Below are 25,816 nucleotides of genomic sequence, written 5' to 3' on the forward strand. Positions count from 1 at the left end.
TATCCCTCTCTCTCTTTTTTTTTCTTTCTTTTTTTTTCTTTTCCCCCCCTTTTCCCTCCCTCTTATCCCTTTCGTGGTGCATTTGTCTTCGAGGAACCTGGGGTGTTCTTTTCATCAGTTCAATCTCTCTCTGGCACTTGAGTCTTGATTGGCTGAAGGACTTAGGGGAAAAAAAAATCTTTAATTAAGTAGATAATCTCTTCTTAGGAAGTTCTGCGGCTCCGTTTCACCAGCCCCCTTTAGCTCTTACTTTAGGATTGGTTATCCTTTGCAGAAGGTGGGATTCAGGAGGCATCCGCCTCTTCATCACACCAGGACTGCTGGGTGGAAAAGAACTCCATCCCTTCCCTAAATTAGTTGTGCTTCTTTTTTTTTTCTTTTTTCTGGTGGTGGTGGTGGTAACCAAGTTTGGGTTTTTTTTAGGATCTCCTTTCTCCCTCTTTATTTGGATTTTATATTTCACATGGACCCTTATCTGGGCATCTTCTTCCTCACTCCCTTCTTCCAGTCCTGCTATGCCTGGTGAGTATCAAGAGCATCACAGTCTGTGTCACAGGCAGGTGCTCTTCCCAGATACCCTAAGGAAATTCCTCTTCACCTTCCTAAATGTCTCCTCTTTCTCACTTAGCTCAGTTCTGTCTTTAATGGAATCAGATATTTAACCAAGTCCTTACACACTCATTGGCAGAGAGGTTAGATCTATGAAAGTCCCTCTTTTTCCCTGCACTTCCCAAAAATAACTAGGGGCCAGATTGTAAGCTGGGGTAAAATAGGGGAGAGTGGATGCTGAGACCTAGCCCCTCACTTTCAAGTGGGAAGATAACCCAATGGAAGAGCCAGAGACTTCTGTTTTTCCAAAGGCTCCCAGTCAGCTTGTCTTGTCTTAATTAAATGAAGTGGGGCTTCTCTCACGCTCCCCAAAGAGGACAGTCTGTGATTAAGAGCTCAGAGCCCGCAGGGGTGAGTTAGATCCACAGGAGTGTCACTCTGGATGAGCAGCCTGAGAGCCCAGCTCCTTGGCACACACAGGGGCAGAATTTCTTGTCTGAAATTCATGTATTGGGGTTTCCTGGGGAGCTGCTTTTGCTACGGCGATTGCTACAGCTTGGTTTTCAACCACCTGAGTCCCATCAGACCAGATCTGCTGTGCACAAATCTGTGGCCATCTCCTGTGGACCTCTTGCTTTCTCCTGAGGAGGGTGTTATATTTATTTCCCAAAAAGTTCTTTAAGGGTGAACAGAAAGAGATTATGCTTGCATCAAATCCTGTATTGTTCCTTGTGGGATATATCAGTCCCATTCCCAAAGGGAAATGATCTCTGCAGGTATTTTTCCTATGTGGTTTTTACTGAGTACCCAATTTTTTTTCTCAACTGCAGTGATGCCCTGGGGAATCTGCTCAGTGGGTTACAGACTTATCTCTAACGGCAAGCAAAGTCTTTTACCATTCAATTACTAAAATCCCCTGCCTTCTCCATAGCAGATCTCTTGGGTTATTACCATGGATGGAGAAATCAAAATTACAAAAAGAGAAACTAAAGAGTAAATGGGAAATCATTCCTGTTAGTCTGGAAATGAAATTTATGTTCTTTCAGAGATTTTCTACTCCTTTCATTAAAAGAATATGCAACAATTTTTATATGTCCAAATACTATAAAACAGCAAACTCAAGATAAACCTTCCTTCTGGAACAAGGGTAATATGTATGTTCTACAGAACGGCTAGGCAAGAGCTCATGCTGATTTTATTGTTATTTTTCTGCTCTTCCTGTGTATGCCTTGCTTTCCTCAATAAAAATAGGTTTAGAATACATTAAAAGAAAAAACCCCAACATTTTAAAGAAACAGTTCAAAGAGAAATTTCAGCACACAAAGTAGAGCTAAATATGGAAATCCAAGACATTTTCAGTCCAAAGCTGGATGTTTAGATTCCTGTCTCTCAGTAGTTTTTATCTAAGAGAAAAGTTTATAGATCAAGACAACCTCGCTTCTCTCTGCATGTTGCTCATAGGTCATGAGTTCCATAGAGAAAGGAAAATTGCAACCTTTATTTGAAATTATCATTTTGCAGACACTCTCCCTTAACTCTTTAGGAGAAAAACAAATTTGTGAGAGTCATAAAATAATTCTGCTTGAAATTTGTGCCGGTTTTCTCTATCTGATCCAACGGCTTAAAACACGTTATTTTTTTCTTATGATTTAATCACAAGAATTGGGAGTGGGAACATGGTGGGGGAGCAACATAGAACAACAACAAAAAATGGTTTTTTATATATATGTGGCCACTTCCCTTCTTTGCATGTGGATTAGCTTTTACCATTTAATGGACCATTCAACCAATGTACTATTTCTAGGTGATCAAAATGTCAGGGTTGCATTTAGGGACAAAATCTTCAAAATAAATATAACAAAATAGAGAAAAATGAAGAAAAAATAAGTAAAGTTCCAAATGTTATTGAGTTGCTGCCCAGTTTCCTCTCTGTGGGAATAATATAAAGATCTCTAACTCAGTAGTTTTCTCCTAAATATATTTTTTACACTTCAGCTGTGGGACTGCCTTTGGTTTCCAGCCTCCCTGATTTTCTAATAACCTCGGGGAGTTCATATTGAGAACAAAACTCAGATCCAAAAGGAAATTCTATCCATTTCCTCTATTTACAATAATGACAGTGAAGATGTAAATCCAGCTTTATAATTTTCTAAAGAGCAGAACCAGCAGCATAGTAGCCCGAGTGGGTGGTAAGGTATCAGACAAATATTGTAATGAGAGATTAGGTAAGGCTCTCAGGGCATATTAAACTGAGAAGAGTGATGCTAAACTGATGAGTGTGATGTTATTGGTTAAAGTTGTAAATGAGACAGAATTATCAGAGGCTTATTAGTATTTGATATGAATAAAATATAATGGGACAGCTGCTTGGCAGGGTTCTTTGCTTTCAGATTCAATAAAACTATGACAGAAAACTCCTGCTGAAGATATTTACTAGCTTTGAGATAATTTTCTAATATTGGATCCAATGAAAATCTCTTGCCCTAGATTTACTTTTTACCTGGAGACATAGAGTTGTGCTGAGGGAAGCAGTGTGTCCTGGCCAGGGCCCTGCACAGCGTGGGGAGAGGGCAGAGGAACTTGGGGGGTGTGTGTCCTCCCTCTACCCGCTCAGCTACAAGCCTCCTCCTCTTCAGCCCGTGTAACGCTGTCCTGCAGTTTGAAGATGGAGAGAAAGGGGGTTACACAACTAGAAACTCCCTGAGCTTTCTCTGAGAACAGAAATTACTTCAAATGTCTCTTTTCATGTGTGTGATAGAAAAAAAAATCACCAATGTCATACAAATTGGGCTGGTTAACACCAGCTATGAATGCAACTACTTAGTTAGTTTAGTATTACATTCTGCTTTCCTTTACAATGGAATGAAAATTTAGTAGAAGTACATAATTTCTTTTTTAAAATCACACTACAGACAAAACAATGAAGAGAGATTTTGGTAGTGATTCCTATTTGCAGTACAGAGGTGATACTAGAGACACTGTCACTATTGTACTGTATCTGTGTAAGCAGTGGCTTAATTGCTCTCTGCCCTTACTGGAGACTATATACAGAATGGAGATGCATTTTTCTTAGCTAAATTATAAGACCAAAGAAAAGCACACAGATTCTGTCTCCATTACTATCTTTCCTTCCTCCTCAATACAAAGAAAAATTTCAGCCAGCCTCTAGTCATATGATAGTCCCATCTTCCCTTCTCCTGAACCCACCTGAAGCTGCAAGAGTTAAATGTTGGGGTGTCAAGTGCACAAAACACTTAAAACTTCGTGAATCCTTTACTTGTTTAAGTCCTACAAACCCAGCCAGCAGCCTTCCTGTCCGTTGATGTGAGAGCTCAAGGAAAATGCCTTCAGTCTCTCTGACTTTATAAACTGTTTAGAATATCCTGCTGGGAAAATGCTACTGTATCATTTGCTCAGCTGCAGATGGAGAATTGGCATATCCTGAACTTGGCCTTTTTGTGGACCTTGAGGTTTATCCTGGAAGGAACAGATCCTCTGCTTCAATGCAGTCATGTCAATTGACTCCTGCTAACAGGCTGGTTTGCTGTAAACTGACATTGCGGATTACCGTCCTCCTCCTAAAGCTGTCCTTGCAACTTCTCAGATGTTCCTAATCCAAGGGTTTGGATTAGGAAGCAAATCCCTTCCATAAACTATATACTATATACATTTTTTCCCATGTGGGTAGGAAAACCCAAATTCACAGTATATAGTGAATATATATTCACTATATACTGTGAATTTGGGTTTTCCTACCCACATGGGATATATCTCTTCTTTTGGTGACAAAACCAAGATAAGAGAGGACTTGCAATTTACTAGCTCTTGCCTATGCAGGAGCATTTTACCAGAGTTTTCTCACAGCTGCTACCAGGGGCCCAGATTCACACTGACACCATCCTGAGTGTGGTCCCCATAGCAAAGCACTTAAGGTCAAGGCAATGGACAGAAGGGAAACCAGATGGAAAAATGACTTGTTCATGCTGCTACCCAGTTGCGTTAGGATGGGGACCCATGGAGCTTGCACAGTCTGATTAGCCCCAGGTTCATGGCCCTGTGTGATTCAGGTCACCCGATGCTCTAATCACTCGGCTACAGATGCCGTCTCTCCAAGTCCCAGGAAATATTTAATTAGCTGTACAATGCAGAAGCAGCTTCCAAAGGAAAATTCCTCTGCAAAACAACCGTCGACTTCGTGCTAAAGTGCCCATGGGGGTTGGAGCACAGCCGGGTCTGAATCCCAAGCCTGGAACAAAGGGAAAGAATCTCCTGTTCTCACAGCCCACTCCTGTTTTGACCTAGGGGAATCTTTCCCAAAGAAAGTTTCATAAATGTAAACACATTTTCACCAAAAAACCCATAAAAACCAAAGCAAAACAAAAGAAAGCTAGACTTGCCAGAATGAAATGTTGCAAACTCATTCTCCTAACTCTAAACCGTAACAGCAAAGATCAGGTTTCTTGTGATTTTGACCAAGCTAAAGTAATGAGACCTCCTTTTGTGGTGTACTTTGTAAAGGATCTCTGTGGGTGCAGTTCTGGTGGAGGTGAAGTGGGCTTGCTAACTGCACAAGTGGTTTTCCAGGGCAGGACAGCATCCTCTCTCAATCTCTCACGTGTCTCATGTCTGGGCACCAGTCCTGCCATCCTGTCTGTCCCCGTGTCGATGGCAGGGCTGCATTTTGACCCTCATCTTTGGACAGCATTGCCTGCTTCTGACTGTGCTTGAGCCCACCCTGGGATGCCCCCACAGTGTCTATGCTGGATTTGTAGCACGAAAAGACAGTATCTTTCTGTCCCTTATGCCGGAATACTTGTGGCTCATTTGAAGCAGAACATAATTTTGAGAAGTTGAAGAACCAAGTTTCTATCAGTGCATGCTCTGTCATCTTCCCAATCACTCACTCAACGCAAGCTCTCAATCCACTCATTCCACCTCTCTGGCCCCAGTGTCCTCTCTGGGTGATAACAGCAGTCACCCATTTCTCTTGAAGTGTTGAGTTCCAGCAGGGAAAATGTTCCACAGACTCAACAGAAATAGTGATGTTATTTTATAAACCCGGAGAGAGTGGAATTAGGTATTTTTAGAAGACTCTCTCTTTTCTTACTTCACTTCTGATTTGGGATATTTCAAATTGGCACTTGGGCTTCTTCAAAGTGTCAGTCCTTTCTGCCATGATGCAGCTAAGCAGGATTCACCCAGCCATTCTCCAAATTCTGCAGGTGGTCACTGCATATGGAGTCCCAACACTGACTGATCATTTGCACAGAAAGAGTCTTTCTTACTGGAGGAAGACTCAGACCAGACAGCATCCATTCTGCAAGGCCATAGTGTTGCAGACAAGCCGCACTGCCTGACCCTTGGAGATGATCCCTCCACAACTTCAGTGGGAACAGCAGAAAGCTTAGTGTTTTGTCTAGGACCTCCCACCCACCCCAAACCCCCAGGGTCCCCTGCACAGTGTCCAAGAGGATGGGAAGGACAGGTATATTTGTGCTCAGCCATCACCATAACCTGACCAAGACGAGAGTGTGGGCAGTAAGACATGGCACCACAGGAAAACAAGGGACTGTGATGTGGAGAGATGCATCTGGACTCATATTGCAAAAGAGCAGTGGTGTGATGCCCTCCCTCAGCATGGTCCCACTCCTGGGGGCTGGGAGAAATGCTACCCTGACTTTAGTCAAGTGAGGTAAAAAGCAAGGCTAGGGGGACCAGAAAGCTAAATAAGGGGTAGATTGGTACAAAGGGTAGCTGAGCAGAGGAAAGCAAAAGGAGGGAGCAGTGAAGGAACTGCAGCCCAGTACAGTCTGACTGGGGGAGCAGGGTGGGGGGAAGGGGACAGCACTGTCCTGTTCCTTAGGGAGCAGCAAAGGGACATGGTGGAGAAGCCAGAGGTGCCTGCAGCCAGGAGACAGGCAGACTGTGGGGGAGCGAGAGGAGAGCCCTGGGATGCCTGGCATTCCCCAGGCCCCTCCACCATCACCCCCTCCCTGCTGACACTGTCTCTATCTTCCAGGTCAGTGAATAATTTCCTGATGACGGGCCCCAAGGTAAGAGAAATCCCTTTGATCTCTGTCCCTGATTCCACTAAACACAGAGAGGGAAGGAGAGAGAGAGAGAGAGAGAGAGAGAGGGGCTCCTCCTTCCCACTCCTCTCCACTCAGCCTTGGCCACAGCTCCTCTCACCCCCAGGTTTCAAGCAATAAGGCAAAGAGAAAGGCCAGGAACTTGTGAGCTCCTTGGGCTGCATGAGCACTGAGCAATGCTGACCTGGGGTTCTTTTAAACTGGTTGGGGCCAGATTCTGGAGATTTGTCTATTGATGCCAGCCAAGGCTCTCACCTGACATCTCTTGCTTCCTGAGGATCAGGTTGGCATCAGGGTCCACACTGATACAGCTGGGAAGTATTTTCTATGGGCCCTGTAAAACATACTTCCTCAAGGAGCACAGTTAGAATTGCCAGGACTTTTTTCCATATTTTTGACCCCTCACACCTTTGTGCTCTTCTTTCAGAGGCTTTTTTTCTTAGCCAGAAGCAGTTGAAAAATTTACCCAGATTTTGTTCTGGCTATTCCCCAAGCCCATCTATCTCCCAATACACTGGTGGAGCAACCTTGCCCCAAAGCACTAGCTCTCCCCCATGGGCTGTGGTGAAGAAGAAGAAGGCAGGCTGAGGCATCTGCTAGCCTGGAGCTCCCTGATCTGAGCAGAAAGCTGTTCCCTCTCATGGTGGAGAGATAAGGGGTTCCCATGACAGAGGCTGGCTGACACATTTCCTAATGTGGCTAACAGCCAAGAGCTGAGCTTTCTCCCACAGGAGGCTCAGGCTCTGACCCAGCTCAGCAGGAAATGGGTGTGCTGCTGGTGGTGGTGAGCTTCCCAGGGAAGCCAAGCCAGGAAGACCCTCTGAGCTCTGTAAGTCTTGTCTCTGTAAGATGGCACACAGGTCACTTTCAGTTGAAAATATGCATTGTCCCCGTGCTGACCTCCAGCTCTGTTCCTAGGCCTATCTCATCTACTCCAGCAGTGTGGCGGCCGGGGCGCAGAGCGGCATCGAGGAGTGCAAGTTCCAGTTCGCCTGGGACCGCTGGAACTGTCCGGAGAGGGCACTGCAGCTCTCCAGCCACGGCGGGCTGCGCAGTGGTAAGGAAAATATTGGATACCACTACTGGGACCCCCTTGCTACAGGTTAGAGCCCATGGCCCCCTCCTCTCTTCCCAAGTGCCTCCTTTTCTTCCCCATTCTCACCTGAGAAAAGCCTCTCCCAGGAATCACCCCAGGGATCTCCCCAGGAGACCCCTTCACCCATCAGCTCCCAGATACAGTGGGATCTAGCTCCAAGGCCTCCTTGCAATGCCAGCCTTACCCATGGACCTGCTGAACCCCAGCTGGGACAGGACCAAACCTTACATAATTGTCTCCCCACAAGGATGCATCCCCCTGACCTGCACATGATCTGCTGGATCCCGTGCTAGATGGTGTCCCAGGGTATCCCCAGGGAGGCTGAGAACCAGCACAGGCTGCCTGGGTAGCAAGCAGAGGGATAAGGCTAAAGGGAGCAGGAAAGTTCATCAGCGGCTGTGCTCAGGCCAAGAGACAGGACAAAAGTCTTCCTACATTTTCCAGATGTCAGAATCACCCTAGGCAGAAATCCAGCATCGCTGACCTGGGCCACTGTAGAGCATGGGGCTGTGGTCATTGTCACTGTATCCTATTCCTTACCTATTTGCAGGTCCCAGGAAATATTTCAGTGCATATCTGGCCCTCAGACCTATGTTTGATGCTCATACCTGCTTTGTAAAAGCAGGACCTGGGTGTGGAGGAGAGCCTCAGGCCTCTGGTGGGACTGGCAGCAGACAAGAGACCAGAGCCCCAGGCAGAGGTGGACAAAGGTTTCAAAGCAGGGCCTTGAGGAGACAGTTGCAGCACAAGGCCCGCTCTGAGACCAGAAGCAGGTCCTGGAACCATTCCTGTCAAGGTTATCCATACCATATTAAAGGAAAGCCAAAGGCTCAGGGAAGCCAGCTGATGATTCCCAGACTGATCCTGGTGGGTAGGTATGGTCACTGCTCAGAGCCCTTTCAGCAGAAGGTACGGCTCGAGGGGACTGTGGGGAAGGAGTTCTTTGATACTTGGAGAGAACCCCTTCCCGTTGGGGTGTGTTAGTGACAAGTGGGGGATATTGGCAATCTGTGCTATATCACCACTGTTGAGGTCCCACAAGGACAACCAGGTACTATCTCCTCCACACCCTTTCAAATGACATGAGTCAGTCTGGATCATATTTGGGAGATTCTATCTTCATGCAGTTCAAACCCAAATTAAACTAATCTGACATGTAGGGCCTCTTCTCCACCCCACAAAGTCTTCCCCAATGCAGATGTCCTGTGCAGACTCCTGCATGGTAGGAACAATTTCTAACACTGCCCTTGCCATGAAATCTTTTGCACATCTGCTCTCTTTGTATTCCCCCCGTGACAGCAAACAGAGAAACAGCCTTTGTCCATGCCATCAGCTCTGCGGGTGTCATGTACACACTGACCCGGAACTGCAGCCTGGGGGATTTTGACAACTGTGGCTGTGACGACTCCCGCAATGGACAGCTGGGTAAGGAGGGATGAGCTGCTGCCCCTCACTCATCCCAGGTGGCAGGAGAAGCTCTTCTCTCCTCCACTGAGGCCTGCAGAAACACCTCCCCATCCTGGTCCCCACACCTGGGAATAATGCCCAGAGAAAAGCTTTCCCTGGTTCAAACCAAAGTAGCTCTGTGGAAGTTAATGGAGTCACCTCCAGTTTACACCAGCCAAGCTCTTGATGCTTTCCATTACTTTCTAAATGAGCAGGAAAGTAGAAGGGGCTGCAGTTTCCCTGGTTCAAATCAAGAACTCTATTTAAGCTGCTGGAGAGAATGACTATATCATACAGGCAGAGGAGTGGATCTGTTGCTACGCACCTAAATGATCTTGGTATAGCAGCACAGGTCAGGGACCTCAGGGTTCCCAGGGTCTGCAGGACCAGGTTGGCCTACAGCAGAATGACCATGAGAAAAAGCAGGGTGGCATTCATAAACCTCTCTAGCACTCGTCAGCATGACAGGCACACAGGAGCACAATCACTGTGAGCGCACACAGCCATCACACCCTCCACATGACAGTGATTTCCAGGCCCTCAGCCACCAAGCACCCCTGGTGGGGAACTCCAGGCTGCACCACTTCAGCTCTCTGCTCAGCTTTCACAGAAAACACTGACATTTAGGGATTTTGTTTTGAATAGAAAGAGGTCAGATTTCACATTATCAAGATCTTGTAAAAGCCACGCCCTGCCCAGCTACACTAGGCAGTCAGTATGTGTCACTTTATGACAAACTCCTCTGGAGTGTCCAATATTTAGTAATTTACTGTACTGGCTGATAGTTTTGAAAACAGACACTACTGCAGAGGTATCCAAAGCTTGGGAATGCCTGTCTCTAGCAGAGCAAGACTTTTGGGTAACAACACATCAAATTCTATCTTCTCTGGAAAACCACGTTAGTCATGCTACATTTCCTTTCCCCCAAATATATCTGGTTTTAATACAAAACTTTCCATTGTGGACTTAAAACCTTGTAAGGCACAGGAAACTTTTGGGCTCGACCAAAACAGCATGATTCAATTCAGCCACTGGACTGAATCCAAGCTGGTGAAAGGTTTTTCTACTTCCTTCAGTCCCAGTTCTTGATTTGGACTGCATCATCCACTGCAATTACTCACCTCCCATGAAGCACTCCTGTCTCTCCCTGGGAGAGGGGATCACGATGCCCTGGGGAAGTCCAGGTGAGGACCAGGCCTTTCCAGAGAGGCACAAGGCCATTAAATCACAACTCCCAACATGTACCAATGTGGCATGTCAGAGTCAGAATGTTCCAGATTTCAAATCATCATTAAAAATTTGGCATCTTTCTCTAGGAGGAAAAGAACGGCATGATGTTTTTCCAGTCCCACTCAGCTCCCACTCAGTTAAGAAAAGTACTTTCACATATTTTTGTGTAATTTCACAGTTCTTTGCTGACTCCCTTGTTTCCTGATGGTAACTAGAAAATTAGACTCTTCTAAGATGCCAAACATCATCTCAGAATTCTGGGTGTGCCAAAACCACAGCCTCCTTGATGCACATGTGCCAGGTTTGGGCTGTTCTGGGCAGAGTGGGATCTGTTCCTCTGACCAGGATCCCTCCACCAGTTTGTTGATCCAAGTTAGCAAGATGCTGTTCCTGCAAGTCACTCTCAACCAGCTGAAGTCAGGGTTTGAGAAGTGATTAGAGACCCAAAGGCTTATCTGCATGTCTGCTAATGCATGGTAACTGATAGCTTCTAAATCCTGCTCTACAGAAACTGAAGCCTGTTTGCTGTACAGGACATAACCCCTCTGCTGCCTACCTGAGCCACTTAACTATCCAGGCCTCAGGAGAGATGTCATGAACTCAATGGGAGGGAATCTGGGAGTACTGTGTGGTGAAAGGCTGGATTTGCCCCACAGCCTCCATTCCCTCCCATCATTTCTGAAACCTCTTCTGTGTCTTTGACAGCACACATCTCATCTCCTTTCTTAGGGGGACAAGGCTGGCTGTGGGGAGGCTGCAGCGATAATGTGGGCTTTGGGGAAGCTATTTCCAAGCAGTTTGTGGATGCCCTGGAGACTGGACAAGATGCCAGAGCTGCTATGAACCTGCATAACAACGAGGCAGGTAGAAAGGTGAGCGCCTCTCTCCCTCCAGAGCTGACAGTGTATACCAAATTGGCTCTGAGCATTCAACGTGGAGAGTCACAATTTGATGTGGCTAAAAACACATGTCCAGAAGAAACAACTTCCTGGGGGGATGGCAGCAGTACAATGGTGTCTGCCCTAAGGTAGCAAAGCTTCTGTGTTACAGTGTTAATGATGTTTCTGCAGTCCTCCTTCTCCCAGTTCAAGGAGGGGAGCACTGTGGAAAAGCAAATCTGTGAGTTTCAGGACTACTGTGCAGGGAGAATTGATGCCAAACTCCTCCACAGGCCTGGAGCCATGGTTCTGCATGCATTGCAGCACAGAAACAGCCCCTCTGGTTTTGTTTTTTTTCTTGAACTCCTCTCTCTGATCACTCTGTAGGCAGTGAAAGGGACCATGAAGCGGACTTGCAAATGCCATGGTGTGTCGGGGAGCTGCACCACCCAGACCTGCTGGCTGCAGTTGCCTGAGTTTCGGGAGGTGGGCACTTACCTCAAGGAGAGGTACCACAAAGCCCTGAAGGTGGACTTGCTGCAGGGAGCAGGGAACAGCGCTGCCAGCCGGGGTGCCATCGCTGAGACCTTCAGTTCCATCTCCAAGAAAGAACTGGTCCATTTGGAAGACTCTCCTGACTACTGCCTGGAGAACAAGACGCTGGGGCTGCTGGGCACGGAAGGCCGGGAGTGCCTGAAGAGGGGCAAGGCGCTCAGCAAGTGGGAGAAGCGGAGCTGCCGGCGGCTGTGTGGGGACTGCGGGCTGGCGGTGGAGGAGAGGCGAGCCGAGATGGTGTCCAGCTGCAACTGCAAGTTCCACTGGTGCTGCGCCGTGCGCTGCGAGCAGTGCCGCAAACGGGTCACCAAGTACTTCTGTGTCCGCAAGGAGAAGCGCGAGCGGAGCGGGGGTGGCGGAGCCAGCCGCAAGCTCAAGAGAAAGCTCTAAGTTGCTTCTCCTCCTCCACAGTCCTGCCTGCCCCTCTCCTCCCCTGCCCTTCCCATCAGCTCCTGGCACCATTTCTCTTTGGCATAGTTTTGTCTCATTCCCACTGCTGCCTCACTGGCGCTTGGGCAAGGCAAAAGAGCTTTGTATGAGTGCTCGGGCCTTGCCCATACAGGGCATTAGTGCAGTGGGCAATGTCTTCTGGGGAGACCTTCAAGTGTTCACAAAACAAGGTGAGACTCGGTCCCTTCAACTCAGTGTCACTCTATCCAGTGACTATGGCATTATCTCTGAAAGCACAGGAGGTTTTGGTGGTTCCTGTGGTTTTGAGCTAGTCTGCTCTGGGCTTTTGAGTAAGTGAGATAAAAAGTATAAGGAAACCGAGATGGCACCAACAATTGGGCAACTCAGATCAGTAATCTGTAAATGAGAGGAAGCTTTAAAAAAAATAGAGGTACTAAAACAGTTATGGCCTCAGGCCTACACTATGAGGAAATACAAAAGACATGCAACTCCTTTCTCAGCAAGCCAGCCTCCAGGGACCCCACAGCTTTGCTAAGCTCTCCAGTGCTTTACTTTACATATGAAATGGCAGCAGCAAGATCGAAACTGCTGCTTGACCTTCCCATTACACAGCTGTCCAAAACAGGGGTTCCATCACTTGATTTTTACATGCTTTCTCTGTGTCTTCCAACTCTCCACGTCTGGTGTCCCCTTTTAGGCCAGCATTGCTATCAAAGCCCCTGACTGATGCCATAAAGATGTCCTCACACTTCTCCACTACCTCCTTCCTCCCAAATTGCTCCCACAGAGGAGCTGCCAAGCTGAGCCTCCTCCCCATGTCCTGGTGTACTTGCCAAGCACTCTTACCCTGTCAGCTAACTAACTAAATACTTCTTACTAGTCTGAGAAAATAATGTCAGTTACTATTTAATGGTGGTGTAAATAGGAAAAGTGAAGCACTTTGAAGTTTAATTTATTGCACAGTTACTGTGATGTATACATAACAGTTTTTCCTCTACCACTTATTGTATATATTCTATAGGCTAAGCAAGCAGCAGGAAGATTTGGTTGATGCATCTCTGTTCCCTTGCTGAGGCTAGGGGAGGGAGGTAAGAAGCTGCCAGGTGCAGGACTTGGGGAAGCTCACTGCACCATCACAGCAATCTTCCCCTGTGCTGTGATAAGATCATCTACTTTGCTGTTTGAAGTGTCCTTTAGCCAGACAAGAAGCCAGCAGAGCTGTTACTGGCCATTAGACCCATCTTGTAGCCAATATTTGTAAACCAATAGCCAATGCAATAAATCAGTAGCCAAGTGCTTGCAAAATGCTATTGTGTCTAAGTGGCTGGGTGTTCTTTCGTCCCATTTTGCATGTGTATGTTGAAATTTAAGTGTTCTGGAGATTAAAACATACTGCTTACCCATCTGAGCCCAGGAATACTTAACCAGTTCCAGCCAGCACAACCTCAGCCCTTACCACAAGGGGAAAGGATGTGCTCTCTCCTGAGCTTGCTTGAGGATGCATCCAACTGCAATGCAACTGCCAGGAAGAAATGGAGTGGGGGGGGGGTAGGCAGGGCCCAGTTGCCCACTACATAGCTGATATATTAAAGACACTCAGCAGCCTGTATTTGTCTCTCCATTATCAATTAGTCCCTTTACTCTAGGACTACCTCAGAGGGAGCAGGAATTTTGGATCTCGGGTCTCAGAGCAAGAGCATTCCCGTGAAGCAAGAATCTGGCCTTTCAAAGATTGCAAGAAACCTTGGCCCATTGTCAGGGAAAACTGAAACACTTCCACTACATACACAAACCACCACTGTTTGCACAGAAGTTCTTACTAGCACAGTGACCCTGCCCAAGGTCTCTTGCATTCCCAGCAGCAATTCCCCTACGTCCCTGTGGATGGTCGGGAAAGGAAGGAGGAAGCAAGAGCCTCTCGACCACCAGGGAAAGCTCCAGCACGGGCCTCCCTTTTCCATCTGGCTCCCCCCGTTCCACAGTCAGCTGTAGAAGCTGTAGAAGCCGCTTCCCTCTTCCTGCCACTCGCAGTCCATCTCTCCCTGCTGACACTGCTGCCCGCGCAGGCCGTGGCACACACAGCCCCGGCGGTGGCGGCTGCTGGCGCAGGGGACATGCGGGGCACCTCAGCGACAGCCCCACCGCCACACGCTGCTTCCGCCGGGGAAACGGCGACACCGCAGCTGCAGAATGTGCTGACCTCAGCAGCGGGTCCCCCCTCCCGGCGCACGGAGCCCTCAGCGGTAAAGGCCCTGCTGCCATTGTGGGCAGGATTGGATGCTTCCATGTATTCATTTCGGTTTAATGAAGGCGCATTCCTCAGAGGAGAAATATTTACATTCAGCTTCCCAGGTGGTCACCTTCGCCCAGATGACACACAAACAGGCAGCCCCCCGCTCCCTTTTCCAATCCCAGCCTCTTTAGAGGCCTCGGGAGGAGGGGAGACAGCGGAGGGGGGGCTGCTGGGCGAGCAGAATAGAGAAGGGAACAAAATGCTAATAAATCAGCCAGCCAGCCCTTTTCCCCTCCCCTCAGTGGAGTCAATGGAAAGTGTCATTTCACATGCTAATCCCCCTCCGATCTCTTTACAACACCTTTTCCGAAAAGTGTTTGGGAAAAGTCCTTGTGGCCCGTTTACAGCTCCCCGCCGCTTCAGATTCCTTCTTGTCTAAGGCCGCGGCCCCGGTGTGGGTCTCTCCCTCCAGCAGGGCTCCTTACAAAAAACATCTCAACAAAGACTTTGGAGTTCATCAGCCTCCCACTGAAATTCACAGCTGCTGAACAAACTAATCCCCTCTCTTGGCCTTTCTTCCTTTCAATGGGTTCTTGGCTTCAAAGACACTTTGGGAAAGGACTTTGTGGGGACTCACACTGCTCCCTCAATAGAAGTTAGTGCAAGCATTATCTTCAGAGCAAGTGGCTTTACAAACAAATACTGCCTAACAATCTCTGCCCCTCCAGCTCCCCCAAACACACACAAGCCTAGCCTGCAGACATGATGTTATCTGCCACAGGATTAGAGCTCTGTTCTCTGTGCCCAGGGATCCTTCCCTGCTGCCCCCTTCCCCCCAGATTCTTTGTCAACCCAAAGGCCTTCTCACCCAACTGAAATGCCTTCTCTGGTGCCCGGGTGCTGTGAAGCCATACACGGGAGGGGGCAATGCTCACTGCCCACAGACTGGGATATTGCCAGCCAGCAGAGATGGTGCTATAAATGGAGTTTGAAGGGTAATATACCACACCAGGGCTGCAGAGACAGGGCCTCTGCCACAAGCCTCTCAAGCGAGTCACCTAACTTCCCCCTCTGCTTGCTTTCAAAGCAAAGAGTTTCAGGGATGGTGCTTACAGGGGTAAACATGAAGCAAAACTAGCAATTGAGGGGCAGGTGGGAAGGATGCACATCAAAGGCAGGATAAACAGCCAGTCTCTCCATGAGTAGCAGTAGCTATACGTGCTGGAGGGACCTAATGTCATTTGTATCTGAGAGGTATGTGGAAAGTCTGTGTTTATTTCTCAGCAGTAGAAGTGGTCTGAGTTAAAGAGAGCAAAGGGCTGCCTTGCAAAGAGTACTGTAACTGAATCCAAAAAGGCAGAATCTAAGAAATGCCAGGCTTATTAAATGATCTCAGAAAGCTGGAACTTCCCTTATACACTCATTAAGCAAATGTATGCCACCTGGGCTACCTGTGTGATAACCCCATTCTGATGCTGCTCCAGTGTTACCTTTGAAAATCAGCTTTGCTTGTCCCTGCTGGGGGACAGCTGTTAGGCCAGGCTGTTTGCTAACTGCTCCAGACCAAAAGCTCTTTAAGACTCCTTCACACTGGGTATTTGCCTCTGCCAGCAGCAGAACTACAAAAGCTTGTTTTCCTTGAATGCATGTGGTGTGTCCCTAACACCCACAACTCTCAGAAACCCCTGGCCCTTCTCAGCAACAGCCCTTCAAATTTTCACCATTCAAACAATCTTTTCAAGCCTTTGCTTCCTTTGAAGTCCTCCAACCTTGGGCCATGTAATACAGTCCTTCATATTTCAGAGTTTCGTGACTGGCAGGGTTGTACATACATACCAACTAACTGACAGAAAAAAAATCAGAATTTCTTTCTTTTGTAAAAAAGAAGTTTGATTCCCCCACCTTTTTCACAATACTATGTTTCAATTCAGAATTTAATTCCTTCTTACCTCCTTAAAAGATTACATGAAATCAGCCAACAGATTCCTAACTTATTAACTTATGATAAGAACTGACAATTCAAGGGTATAGATTTCCACACAGATCCAATCCTTATCCTAGTTCAGGCTGCATGGCTTCAGTGGTGTCATGTTTTTTTCCAATGGGAGACAATGCCATCAAGGGCTCTCTGTTTACTTACTCACATACTTCCAACTCTTGATGTCACGTGCAAAATCTCAAACATTGCTGAGATTCCCCAAGAGAACCTGAGTCTGGGGCCTTCTTGTGTCTGATGCAGATGAACAGTCACAACTGACGCAGGTGATCTGGAGAAGATCAGTGCTCTGACCCTGCAGCCTTAGGGAGTGCATAAGACCTGAGGTCTCACCACATAGATGCCACCCATAGCAGCAGAGCCCAAAATCTGGTTTGCCCACACAGTTCCCAACTGCCCCCTTTGTGGGTGGCCATGCAGACTGAGGAAGTCTCATGCAGCCAGAGTAACAAGCCTATGAAAAAAAGCATCACAAAACACAGCTTTTATTTCACTGTTCTGTAATTTCTCAGTGCATCAAACCGCAGCAATAGAAACAACACAGCAGCAACAAGGAGGCACTTTGACCTGGAAAGGAGTGAATGAGACATGTCCTCTTCCTCCCTTCTCTGATTCTCCTCCCTCCTAAGTCTCATGGTAGACTAGGTTGATTTGTGTATGTCACTGAACCACAGGCCCACGATAGCATTATCACTCAAGCAGCAAGCAGAGCAAATAGGGACTGGCTACATCCAAATCTTGGGAATAAGCCTTGCTCTCAGCTATGGATCAATGATTATGCTGCCTGGTTAATAACAAGGATGTTGAGAGAGCAGGCAAGGAGGGAGGAAGAGAGGGAAATAAACACACACAAAGATGTGCCCTAAAATCCCATCTACCTTCCCAGATTTCTTCCTCAGGACAGATATGCTTCATTCATCTACTTCCAGAGGAATTGCCACAGTGATGACAAGTCTCAGCACAATCTGTATCTTCAAGTCCTGACAAGATCACCTCCTGCAGCATATTCCTACCACCATAGTGCCAATGGGCCTTTGAGAACCACCTTTGCATCTATCTGTAGGTAGTATGAATGCACCATACATGTAGCAAGGAGCTGTCTCTCCCTGCTCAAGTCTGGGCTGGTCAGGGTAGCTCAAGGGAGATCTTTATGGGACTTAAACAATCCCTCCTGCTCTTAAAGCCCCTAGGCCATCTGAAAAACCTGAAGTAGGTGGCTTTTAGATAATACCAGTAGGTGAAAAGTCCAGCTGTGCTAAAGTAAAAGAAGTGAAAATGGCCAGGAGCCAGAAAGGGCAGATTTTAGCCCCAAGACAGGATGTGACTGGCTCCGGGGAGAAGTGCACAGAGCACAACCTGCCAATGTTCCTGAATGGGAGAGTCACAGAAACTGGAAAGGGAAATTAGCCCTGGATCTGAAACACTGTGGGCTTGAGCCTGCAGATGATGGAGGAAAAAGATATAAAGGAAGGTGGATGGAGGGTAAACAGGAGACTTGACTTTTAAAAACAAGAGAGGTGGGTGAAGAAGAGAACCAAAGCTGTCCCAGAGTAGACTAGTAGTTAGTCCCTTAGCTGTAGCAGGATATGGGTGCAGAGGGGTGAAAGGGTGAGTCAAGGATGAGAATGAAGAGAAAGAAGGAGCCAGGAGAGATTCTTGCTGTAGCCCAGCAGAGTGAGGACACACCAGCCTAGGTTCCCAAGGCAGCCCAGCTACCACTCAGGAAGTTTACTCTGCAGCGGGGAATAGAGCTTGAGGCTCTTCTGTGGTGGTGCTGCAGGTACCAGACCTGTTTGTTTCCTGAAAAATAGAAAGCAATGCCAGCCTAGAAGGGAAAGATTTTCCCCTTTGTGCTGGGGATATAGGGAAGAAGAAGGACCTCTGTGCAACCTGGACAGCCTGAAATTGAGATCCCAGGGCTGAAAAGTGGCCTCAGACTAGTAAGAAAGAAGAGAGAAAAAACAGTCTCCAGGAGCTGCAGGCACCAGTGGGCTGTCTGGAAAGTGGATGGGGCCAGGTGTGCAGGCTTAGCACAGTTCCAGGCACTGGCACAGACCTATTTCTCCAGAGTCAGAAGGAGAGTCCACAACCTGCAGCACATCAACAGGTGAGGCAGTCCACCAGCTCCTGGTGTGCACTGGTCCAGCTGCTCCACACTTTACACATTCAGCTTGCCTGCTATGGTCATGAGGACTTTCAGGATGGGCATGAAACCAGACACCTCACTGAAACTGCTGCTGCTCACAACTTGGGTGTGAACCAGGAGACCCTGTGGGTAGTTCTTAGCCTCAATGCATCGGGCAATTTCGTGGAGACCCATGAGGATGTTTGGAGAGAGCTGTGGAGAGGGAGAAGAAATGGGTCAGCATGTTCTGTGATATAACACAGGTCTCTCTCCCTCCACACCCTTCATTACTCTTCTCCACTTCATTTTCACCAAACAGCACCTATACAGTCAAGCACTGGCAGGAAGGATAGCTGCTTCTCCCCCTGCTTTCCCAGACTACAACTGCCAGCTGGCATCAGCAACTGGCATCAGCAACTTCAGAGTTTTCTAAGCTAGTTAAACTATGTTCACACTTAACCACTCCCAATTGCCCCTTCCCATCCAGGATCTATGTGCCGGTATACTTCTCGAAGGGTAAAAGCACCTTTCAGATACTCGAAGGGTAAAAGCACCAAAGTTAAGATAGAAGATACAAGGCAGGCTGGATTAATGGTCATTACAAGGTTTGGCACTCCCCTTGTCTTCCAAGAGAATATGTGCCAGTTACACAGGTACAGACATCAAGACCCACAGCCCAGTGCCAAGGTGTGCTCAGGGACCCAGCAGGACCACAAGGAATGTTGGCATCTACTTACGGCCTGCTCGCGCAGCTTCTCGTACAAACACTCCAGCCGCTGCAGCGCGTCCTCCAGCTTCCGTCGCGTTTTCTGAAGCAAAACAGGTATTGCTTGTCTGCCAGAGCTTCAAAGGCACCTCTCCAGAGCCAAAGTGCTCTCACTCAGTCCCTCCCTTCCTCTGCCTTTCCACAGCACCTTACCATTCAGCTGCATCTCAGCCTCTGACAGCCAGGGTCTGTGATACAAGCCAACCATGCTCTTATTCTGCACATATACATACATGTACATATATACACATTCTCTCCCCAACACAGAAAGATGGATTGTCCCTTTTCCCATCTCCCAGCCTAGGCACTCCTCCCTTCTGCCAGTACTTGCAGACCACAAGATAGACTGATGACTTCCTAAGTGTGAGAAACATCCACTAGTTAACCCATGGGGTGTTCAGACAGCCTCACCCTGACTGGCCCAAGAAAGAGCTTCTTCCTGGTCTTCTTAGGGAAAAGAGGGAATATCCTTCCCACTCTAGATAACCACCAAGGAAAGTGTGTGAAGTGAGTACTGAAGCTCTGATGAGACTGACCTCATAAGCCCATCTTGAATAATCCACTCACAGGTAACCTATTCCACTAACACAAATGCCTGGCTCCGGGCACTGCTGGAACAGGCCTGAAAGCCAAAGGAGTTCAGGTGCCTTGCACTGCTGTACAGAGCCAGCTATGCAACCACCACCTGAGCTAAGTGCTTAAGCCCAAACCAACAGGCCTTTCTGTCCATAGAGGGAACCTTTAGATTATGCTGCAGAAATTGCTATGCTGCACTCACAGAAAGCACAGAGCAAACACACTGAAGATGCTGCTCTAATTGCCTGACTCTGGCATAGCAGTCTGGGCTCAGTGTTCATCATAAAACCTATCAACCAGAGGTATTCTGGAAGGCTTCTTAGTGGCCCCAAGCCCTGGGAAGACTTAGCAACCTAACACAATGTGCAAACACTGCTTTTCTGCTTCCAGACAGTCTGGCCTGACACATTGACCCAATGTGGCATATACCAATAGCATTTCAGGAACCAGGGTGGAGAAATTACATTTACTTGGACAGAAAGATTGTTTGGCTTTCTTTTCCACCTGGGATATCTCAGCCTTTTTTCTTTAAGGTCTAAAGATAGCTGGTAATACCAGCTCTGCAGGAACTGTCTGCAGATCAAACCAGTGAATTAGCTGGGTAAATTCTTCTACTTTCCTTAAAAGAAAGAGCCAGGAGGACAGAATCATTGCTCCAAGAAGGCAATGAGAAGCAGGGGATAAAAGTTAGAGAATGCATCTCAGTTCCCAAAGATGAACAAGCCTGCAGCCTAAAGGAAGGAGGCAAATGGACATTAACTTGGTTATAGGGACAAGACTTTTCCTTTCTTTACCCAAACAAAAGAAGGAAGCACCAGTCAAACATCTATAAGGGGAAAAAATCCAATATCAGCGAAGGGAGGACTTACTGGATCAGTGGCAACAGCTGAGCAGCGTTGTACCAGCCCTTCAAATGTAGCCTTCAAAGCCTGGTGCTCAGGGGGCAGCTCCTTCCTCTCAATGCTTTTTCTAGGTAGCTGGTGATACTGACAGAAAAAAAATGCAGCTGAATGAATGCAACAGGAGTGTGAAAGGCTGGAGCAGGTAGATTCCCCTCTTCAAACAAGAGAACAGAAAGAATTCCACCCCTTCACAAAACTAGAGAATATCTGGAAGCACAGAGTTAGGTTATCTTCAGACTGTGATACAGTTCCCGGCCTCTCTGGATTCTCAACTCCCAGCAGGCTGACAGCCTGCCTGGTCTCCCTCGCTCTCTCCCACCCATACCCAGGTGTCATTTTTCCAACCTGGCAATTCCTCTAATGCTCAGCAGAGATGCCTTGTAGGGGCTAGGGAGCAGCATAAGCCCTCTGCAGCTGCCAAGTAGTAAGAACCTCAAAAGCTGAGCTGTTTTTCTACTTGACAGGATGCTGTGGCTGGGGAATGTCCCACTTTCCCTGGTACCTGTAGGCTGCCTTCCTTGGGTGCTCCTGGGGGTGACTGGCCAGATTCTTGCAACCTGGATAGCTGAGGATGGATCCCTTGGGTTTCAGCAGGCACGCCCATTACTGGAGCTGTGATGGGGGCCAGAGGAGTAAATTTCTCAGGCAACTGTCAGCAAAGAAAGGAAAGAAAAAAAAAATCAAGAAAACCAAGTCCAAGGAAGAAGGGCTGGTTCCTTCTCCACAGAAAAATTCAACATCCTTTCTAACTTGAAGAGTCTCCAGTTCTCAAGATGATGAAAGAACATATCCCTGTTCTTTCAGCCCCCTGACTCAGAGAATAGGGCCCTTCCTCTTCCATCCTAGATGAACAGTCAAAGCGACAGCAAGAAAACCCCTCTGGAATTGCTCAATCAAACAGATCCGTTACTCCTGAGAGCACTGGTCCTCAGAAAGCCGCTTGGTCTCTGCAACGGCACGAGTCCTGAATGTAGAGATTAGCAGCAGTAAAGTGTCCAACTGAGCAAGTATTGGGGAAAATCCCACGACATGGGGGGAGATTCCTCTTGCAAACACTTCATCATGCCCCTGCTAAGCCAGAGAGTCATGACAGATTCTCTCCAACAGGGCTAGATCAAAAGGAGATGGCTTTAACAAGAGGCTAATCCTGTTGTAGTGAGCACAGCCTGAAGCAGGTTCCCAGCTATGCTGCCAGAAAAAAAAGGGCGAGAAGTCTGTTCCAAGCTAAAGAAGAGGGGTAGGGGGTGGGAAGGATGCCAAAGATGCTTCTCATCACACCTGCCAGCAGGCACCAGTGATAGAAACAGGGTACTGAGAGCATTTGTTGCAGAAGAGCTCAGCTCACAGGCTCTCCAGTGCAATCACGACAAGGCAGAGAGCTGCAGGACCAGCACAGCAGGCAGCTCACAGCTACACCTGTCCCAGCTTCTCAGCACAAGTGCCTTATCATTTGGTATCAGCATCTGAGGAGAATCACTGTTGTGAGGGAAAATGCTGCCCCTAGCTGTCAGGTGTGAAGAGAATGTGACCTCCTCAGCCGCTATCAAAAAAATTGTGTAGGCAAGGGCATAAGATTAAATCTGTATTTTTAACAACAAATTATTGTAGGCAGCCTGGGAAGTACTGACAGAGGATGCAACATTAGAGCTGATAACCATATTACAAAACAGCCACCCTGCAGAACAGCATGTGACTTTGGATGGCAAAGAGTCAAGATTGCTTGGACTCCATTCCTAGCCATGAAGGCAGTGCAGACGTAGATAGAGCAACAGGGATAGAGACCTGCGGAGTTTGACAGCAAGCATTTATAGGAATGTATCTGTCACATGGAACTCCCTGGCTAAAAGACAACCAACACATACTGTAGCTGAAAACTTACCTTTTTCTTTTGAAGGCCTCCTCTTCCAGTAGAGGGATCACTCCAAGATTCCTGAGCTGCCAGGACAGAGGACAAGACACAAATCTCAGACTGTGAGAAGCTGGCTGCAGCAACAATTCATGCACAATTTAGAACTTCCTTCAGGAGATGGCCCTTTGGTTCCAATTCCCTTGTCATTGCACTTTTAGACTTTTTCAGCTGAGGAATTTCAAACCCAGCTCACAGGCACATGAGATGCTCTTGCTTCCCCTTCCCATTCTTAATTTCATTCTTAGGATCCTAGTGTGTGCATAGCCTTAATGAGGTGATGTCTGATCAGACTGAACTGGCACATACCCACTCCCACACAGGAAACTTTTTTTCTAACTACCTGAAGCTTTCTGGATTCTGTATAAGCTGCAGAAGTCAGCCTCAGAGTCAGGCCTGAACCTTGGTGGGGACCTGCTAAGTGTGCACCTCACATTTCAGGAAGTTCTTGGGGTTCCCCAGAGAATATGGCACTGTGGTAGCACAGCAAGAGCCATGCTACAGGTGAGAGGGCTTCTCACCAGTACTCACAGGAATGCTCATGGTGGCAGTTCAAAGCAATACAGGCTGTTCTGATAAAGATTTAGGGGTGGGTTCAGAAAGATTTAGGGGTGGGTTCCCTTCCAAAATCATGTTCAGAACCAAAGCTTAGCAAAATTAGCTGACTGCCAAATAGAAGGGAATAGACTTAACCAGTAAATGCTTTGGGAGCAGAAGGGTGTCTCAGCAGATGCTTCTGTGGTACTCTAACCTCACTCCAGGTAATTTAAAATCCATCAGACAACATGACATCAAAAGACTTGCATCCACTCTTTGTTCTGCAAAGGTCAAATTGCAACTACCTTGTCTGCTGCTGTCCTCTAAAGGTACCTGCATCTTTAGAAAAAACCCCAGTATTAATAACCTCAAGCCCATGAGACAGGAATAATCTGTGAGAAAACAGAGGAATTCTAAGGGGGCAATATCAGAATTGCTGGAGCTCAGAGCCACACTTAATGAGCTACTGATCCTGAACTGAGCTTTAAAAATCGCAGGGGAAAGATGCAAAAGGTGCTTCATTACTTTAATTACCTTTATTATTAAAATCCTGGCAGCCTCTTTTTGCCCTCCTTTTTCCCATGATTTCAAGACTTGCTCTCTGATGAGTTTGGATCAGAAGTTTAATTAAGTTGGCACCTATTTCTAGCTTGGGGATTCTGTGCCCTAGAACTCTGCTGGCCCCCACAGAGCCTGTGGCCCAGCAGTCCTTGGCACTATTCCAACCCAGTGGCACTCTGTATCCTCACTGGAAACAGCTATTTAAATTATACCCTTTAAGCCAGGCATTTAATCATCAGACATGAGAGACAACAGACCCTGGTGCATTTTGCTGGGATGAAATACTATCTTCCTACACTACTTGTGAAATAGAATTTCTCACCATCCCTGAAAGGAGTGCCCCATGTCAGCAGTCTCCAGCAATGCCTGTCCTAGAAAAAACAAGACCATCAGAGGCTGGAATCAGGGATTATCCTGGCCAGAAAGGAGATGAGCCAACATGTTGCTGTCTTTCTCCCTGTCCCTGACACTCTCAGGAACTTGGGATTTCTGCAAGTGGAGGTGTCTGTTCATTGTGTTAGTAATAATGTTCATGAGCTGTAGATACTATGTTCAGGAATGTCCAGAGCAAACAATTTTGGCCAGTCAGATTGAGTGATTTTACAGTCCCTTTTCAGATTAAGAGAAATACAAATCAAAACCAGAACAATAATAGCAGGCAAGAAAGCACTCTCAAGGAAGCCAGTTTGCACTGCTGAACCAAGCATGCCATACGCTGCCATTAAAAGCAGGGGCAAATGCTACCAAGGAGAAGGGAATTTCTCAGTAGTGAATTCCTGAAGGGCATCTTCAGCCTAAAGAAGTGCTTGAAATCCTTGCTGTGGAATCATCTTCCCTTAACACGGAGAAATGGAGGTATTTTGTTTCTCTGCTGAAGGGACACCTCCTCCTCTGGAGTCCCACTCCATGTAGTCAGACTGCTTGGGGATCTAAGTGCCTGCAAGTACTTGGATTTCCTAAATGAAGCTGTGATATTTGTGCCTGGTAGATAGATGGTCCTGCCAAAGAGCAGCAATCACAACAGTGACAGCCCACAAAGACATTGAGCCTTACCCCACTGACAGTGTAGATTAGAATATGACTACCTTCCAACACCAATGAATACCAAGGAGAGAAATCAGTACAAAGTATCAGTCAGAAAACCCCTTAGGTCCAAATTTTCCTCCACAGTCAAACTAAGATTCAAAGCCAAACCTCACCCTTTAACTAAAGCCAAAAGGGATTTCCAGTTCCCCTTGGAAGAGAGCCCCCAAATTCTGCTTGGGAAGCTCTACTCCACCACTGCTTCTACTGGGACTCCACCTCATCCAAACCACAGGAGGAAAGCACAAGCAAAACCATGCACAAGGCTGGGAGAGTAACAGGGACAGATGAATTACAACCACTGGCCTGTTCCTCACCTAGAGAACCAAGACAGGAAAACTGTCTGCTTCCCTGTCCTGCTGGCCCAGCAACTGCCCGAAAAGACAGAAACTGAAAAAGGTCTAATACCTCCAGAACTGGAGGGAAATAGAGAAGGAAGAAGCAGGAGACATTATTTTCTGTATCCAACCTCATGAGTGATAGCATAGAACTTTTATTTCACTTCCAATATCCCCAGCTGTCACTTATTAGTCCTCAGGACAGGTATGTTCCCTACCCCACCTGGACAGCTCCCCAGGCATGCAAGGGAACAACAAACAGCAGTGAGCATGCACACATGCACACACATCAAAACATGCGTTTCACTGGAAGCAGCAACATTGCCTGCCCCACAGGTCTGGAGGTTTCTCTGGGTACTACCTGCATGATCCGTGTGGGGATCTAGCCAAGGGAAGAAACCTGAAAATCAAGGCAGGGTGGAAAAGGCATAATCACCAACAGCTTTAATTCAGTGAGTAATTTCACTGGAGTACTATGCCAAAAAGCTTTTCAGGAAGGAATCTGTCCAGCTGTAGCTTAGAGCCTTTGGTGTGCAGTC

The 25,816-nt window shown here is 47.3% G+C and overlaps 2 protein-coding genes across 3 annotated transcripts in view; one reads left to right on the top strand and one right to left on the bottom strand.

Annotated features, from left to right (window-relative positions):
• Positions 1–463: 463 nt before the first annotated feature.
• On the top strand, positions 464–12,233 carry WNT8B (Wnt family member 8B). Its single transcript, XM_036385816.1, has 6 exons — positions 464–522; positions 6,569–6,602; positions 7,557–7,695; positions 9,034–9,159; positions 11,140–11,282; positions 11,676–12,233. Exons 1-6 carry the CDS (start codon positions 464–466, stop codon positions 12,231–12,233), a joined length of 1,059 nt encoding a protein of 352 aa, XP_036241709.1.
• Positions 12,234–16,952: 4,719 nt separating this feature from the next.
• Positions 16,953–25,816, bottom strand: part of SEC31B (SEC31 homolog B, COPII coat complex component) — a 35,074-nt gene continuing 26,210 nt past the window's right edge. Inside the window, exons 22-27 of one of the 2 annotated variants that reach the window (XM_036385874.2) lie at positions 25,639–25,677; positions 22,732–22,787; positions 21,355–21,501; positions 20,820–20,936; positions 19,346–19,417; positions 16,953–18,821 (exon numbers count right to left, since the gene is read on the bottom strand). In XM_036385874.2, coding sequence (XP_036241767.1) covers positions 18,642–18,821; positions 19,346–19,417; positions 20,820–20,936; positions 21,355–21,501; positions 22,732–22,787; positions 25,639–25,677 — 611 coding nt within the window. In that variant the 3' untranslated portion in view covers positions 16,953–18,641. The remainder of the gene's footprint in view (positions 18,822–19,345; positions 19,418–20,819; positions 20,937–21,354; positions 21,502–22,731; positions 22,788–25,638; positions 25,678–25,816) is intronic. The other variant, XM_036385875.2, reaches the window with a different exon arrangement.

Source organism: Molothrus ater, chromosome 8, assembly GCF_012460135.2.
Source record: "Molothrus ater isolate BHLD 08-10-18 breed brown headed cowbird chromosome 8, BPBGC_Mater_1.1, whole genome shotgun sequence".
Classification (NCBI taxonomy): Eukaryota; Metazoa; Chordata; class Aves; order Passeriformes; family Icteridae; genus Molothrus; species Molothrus ater.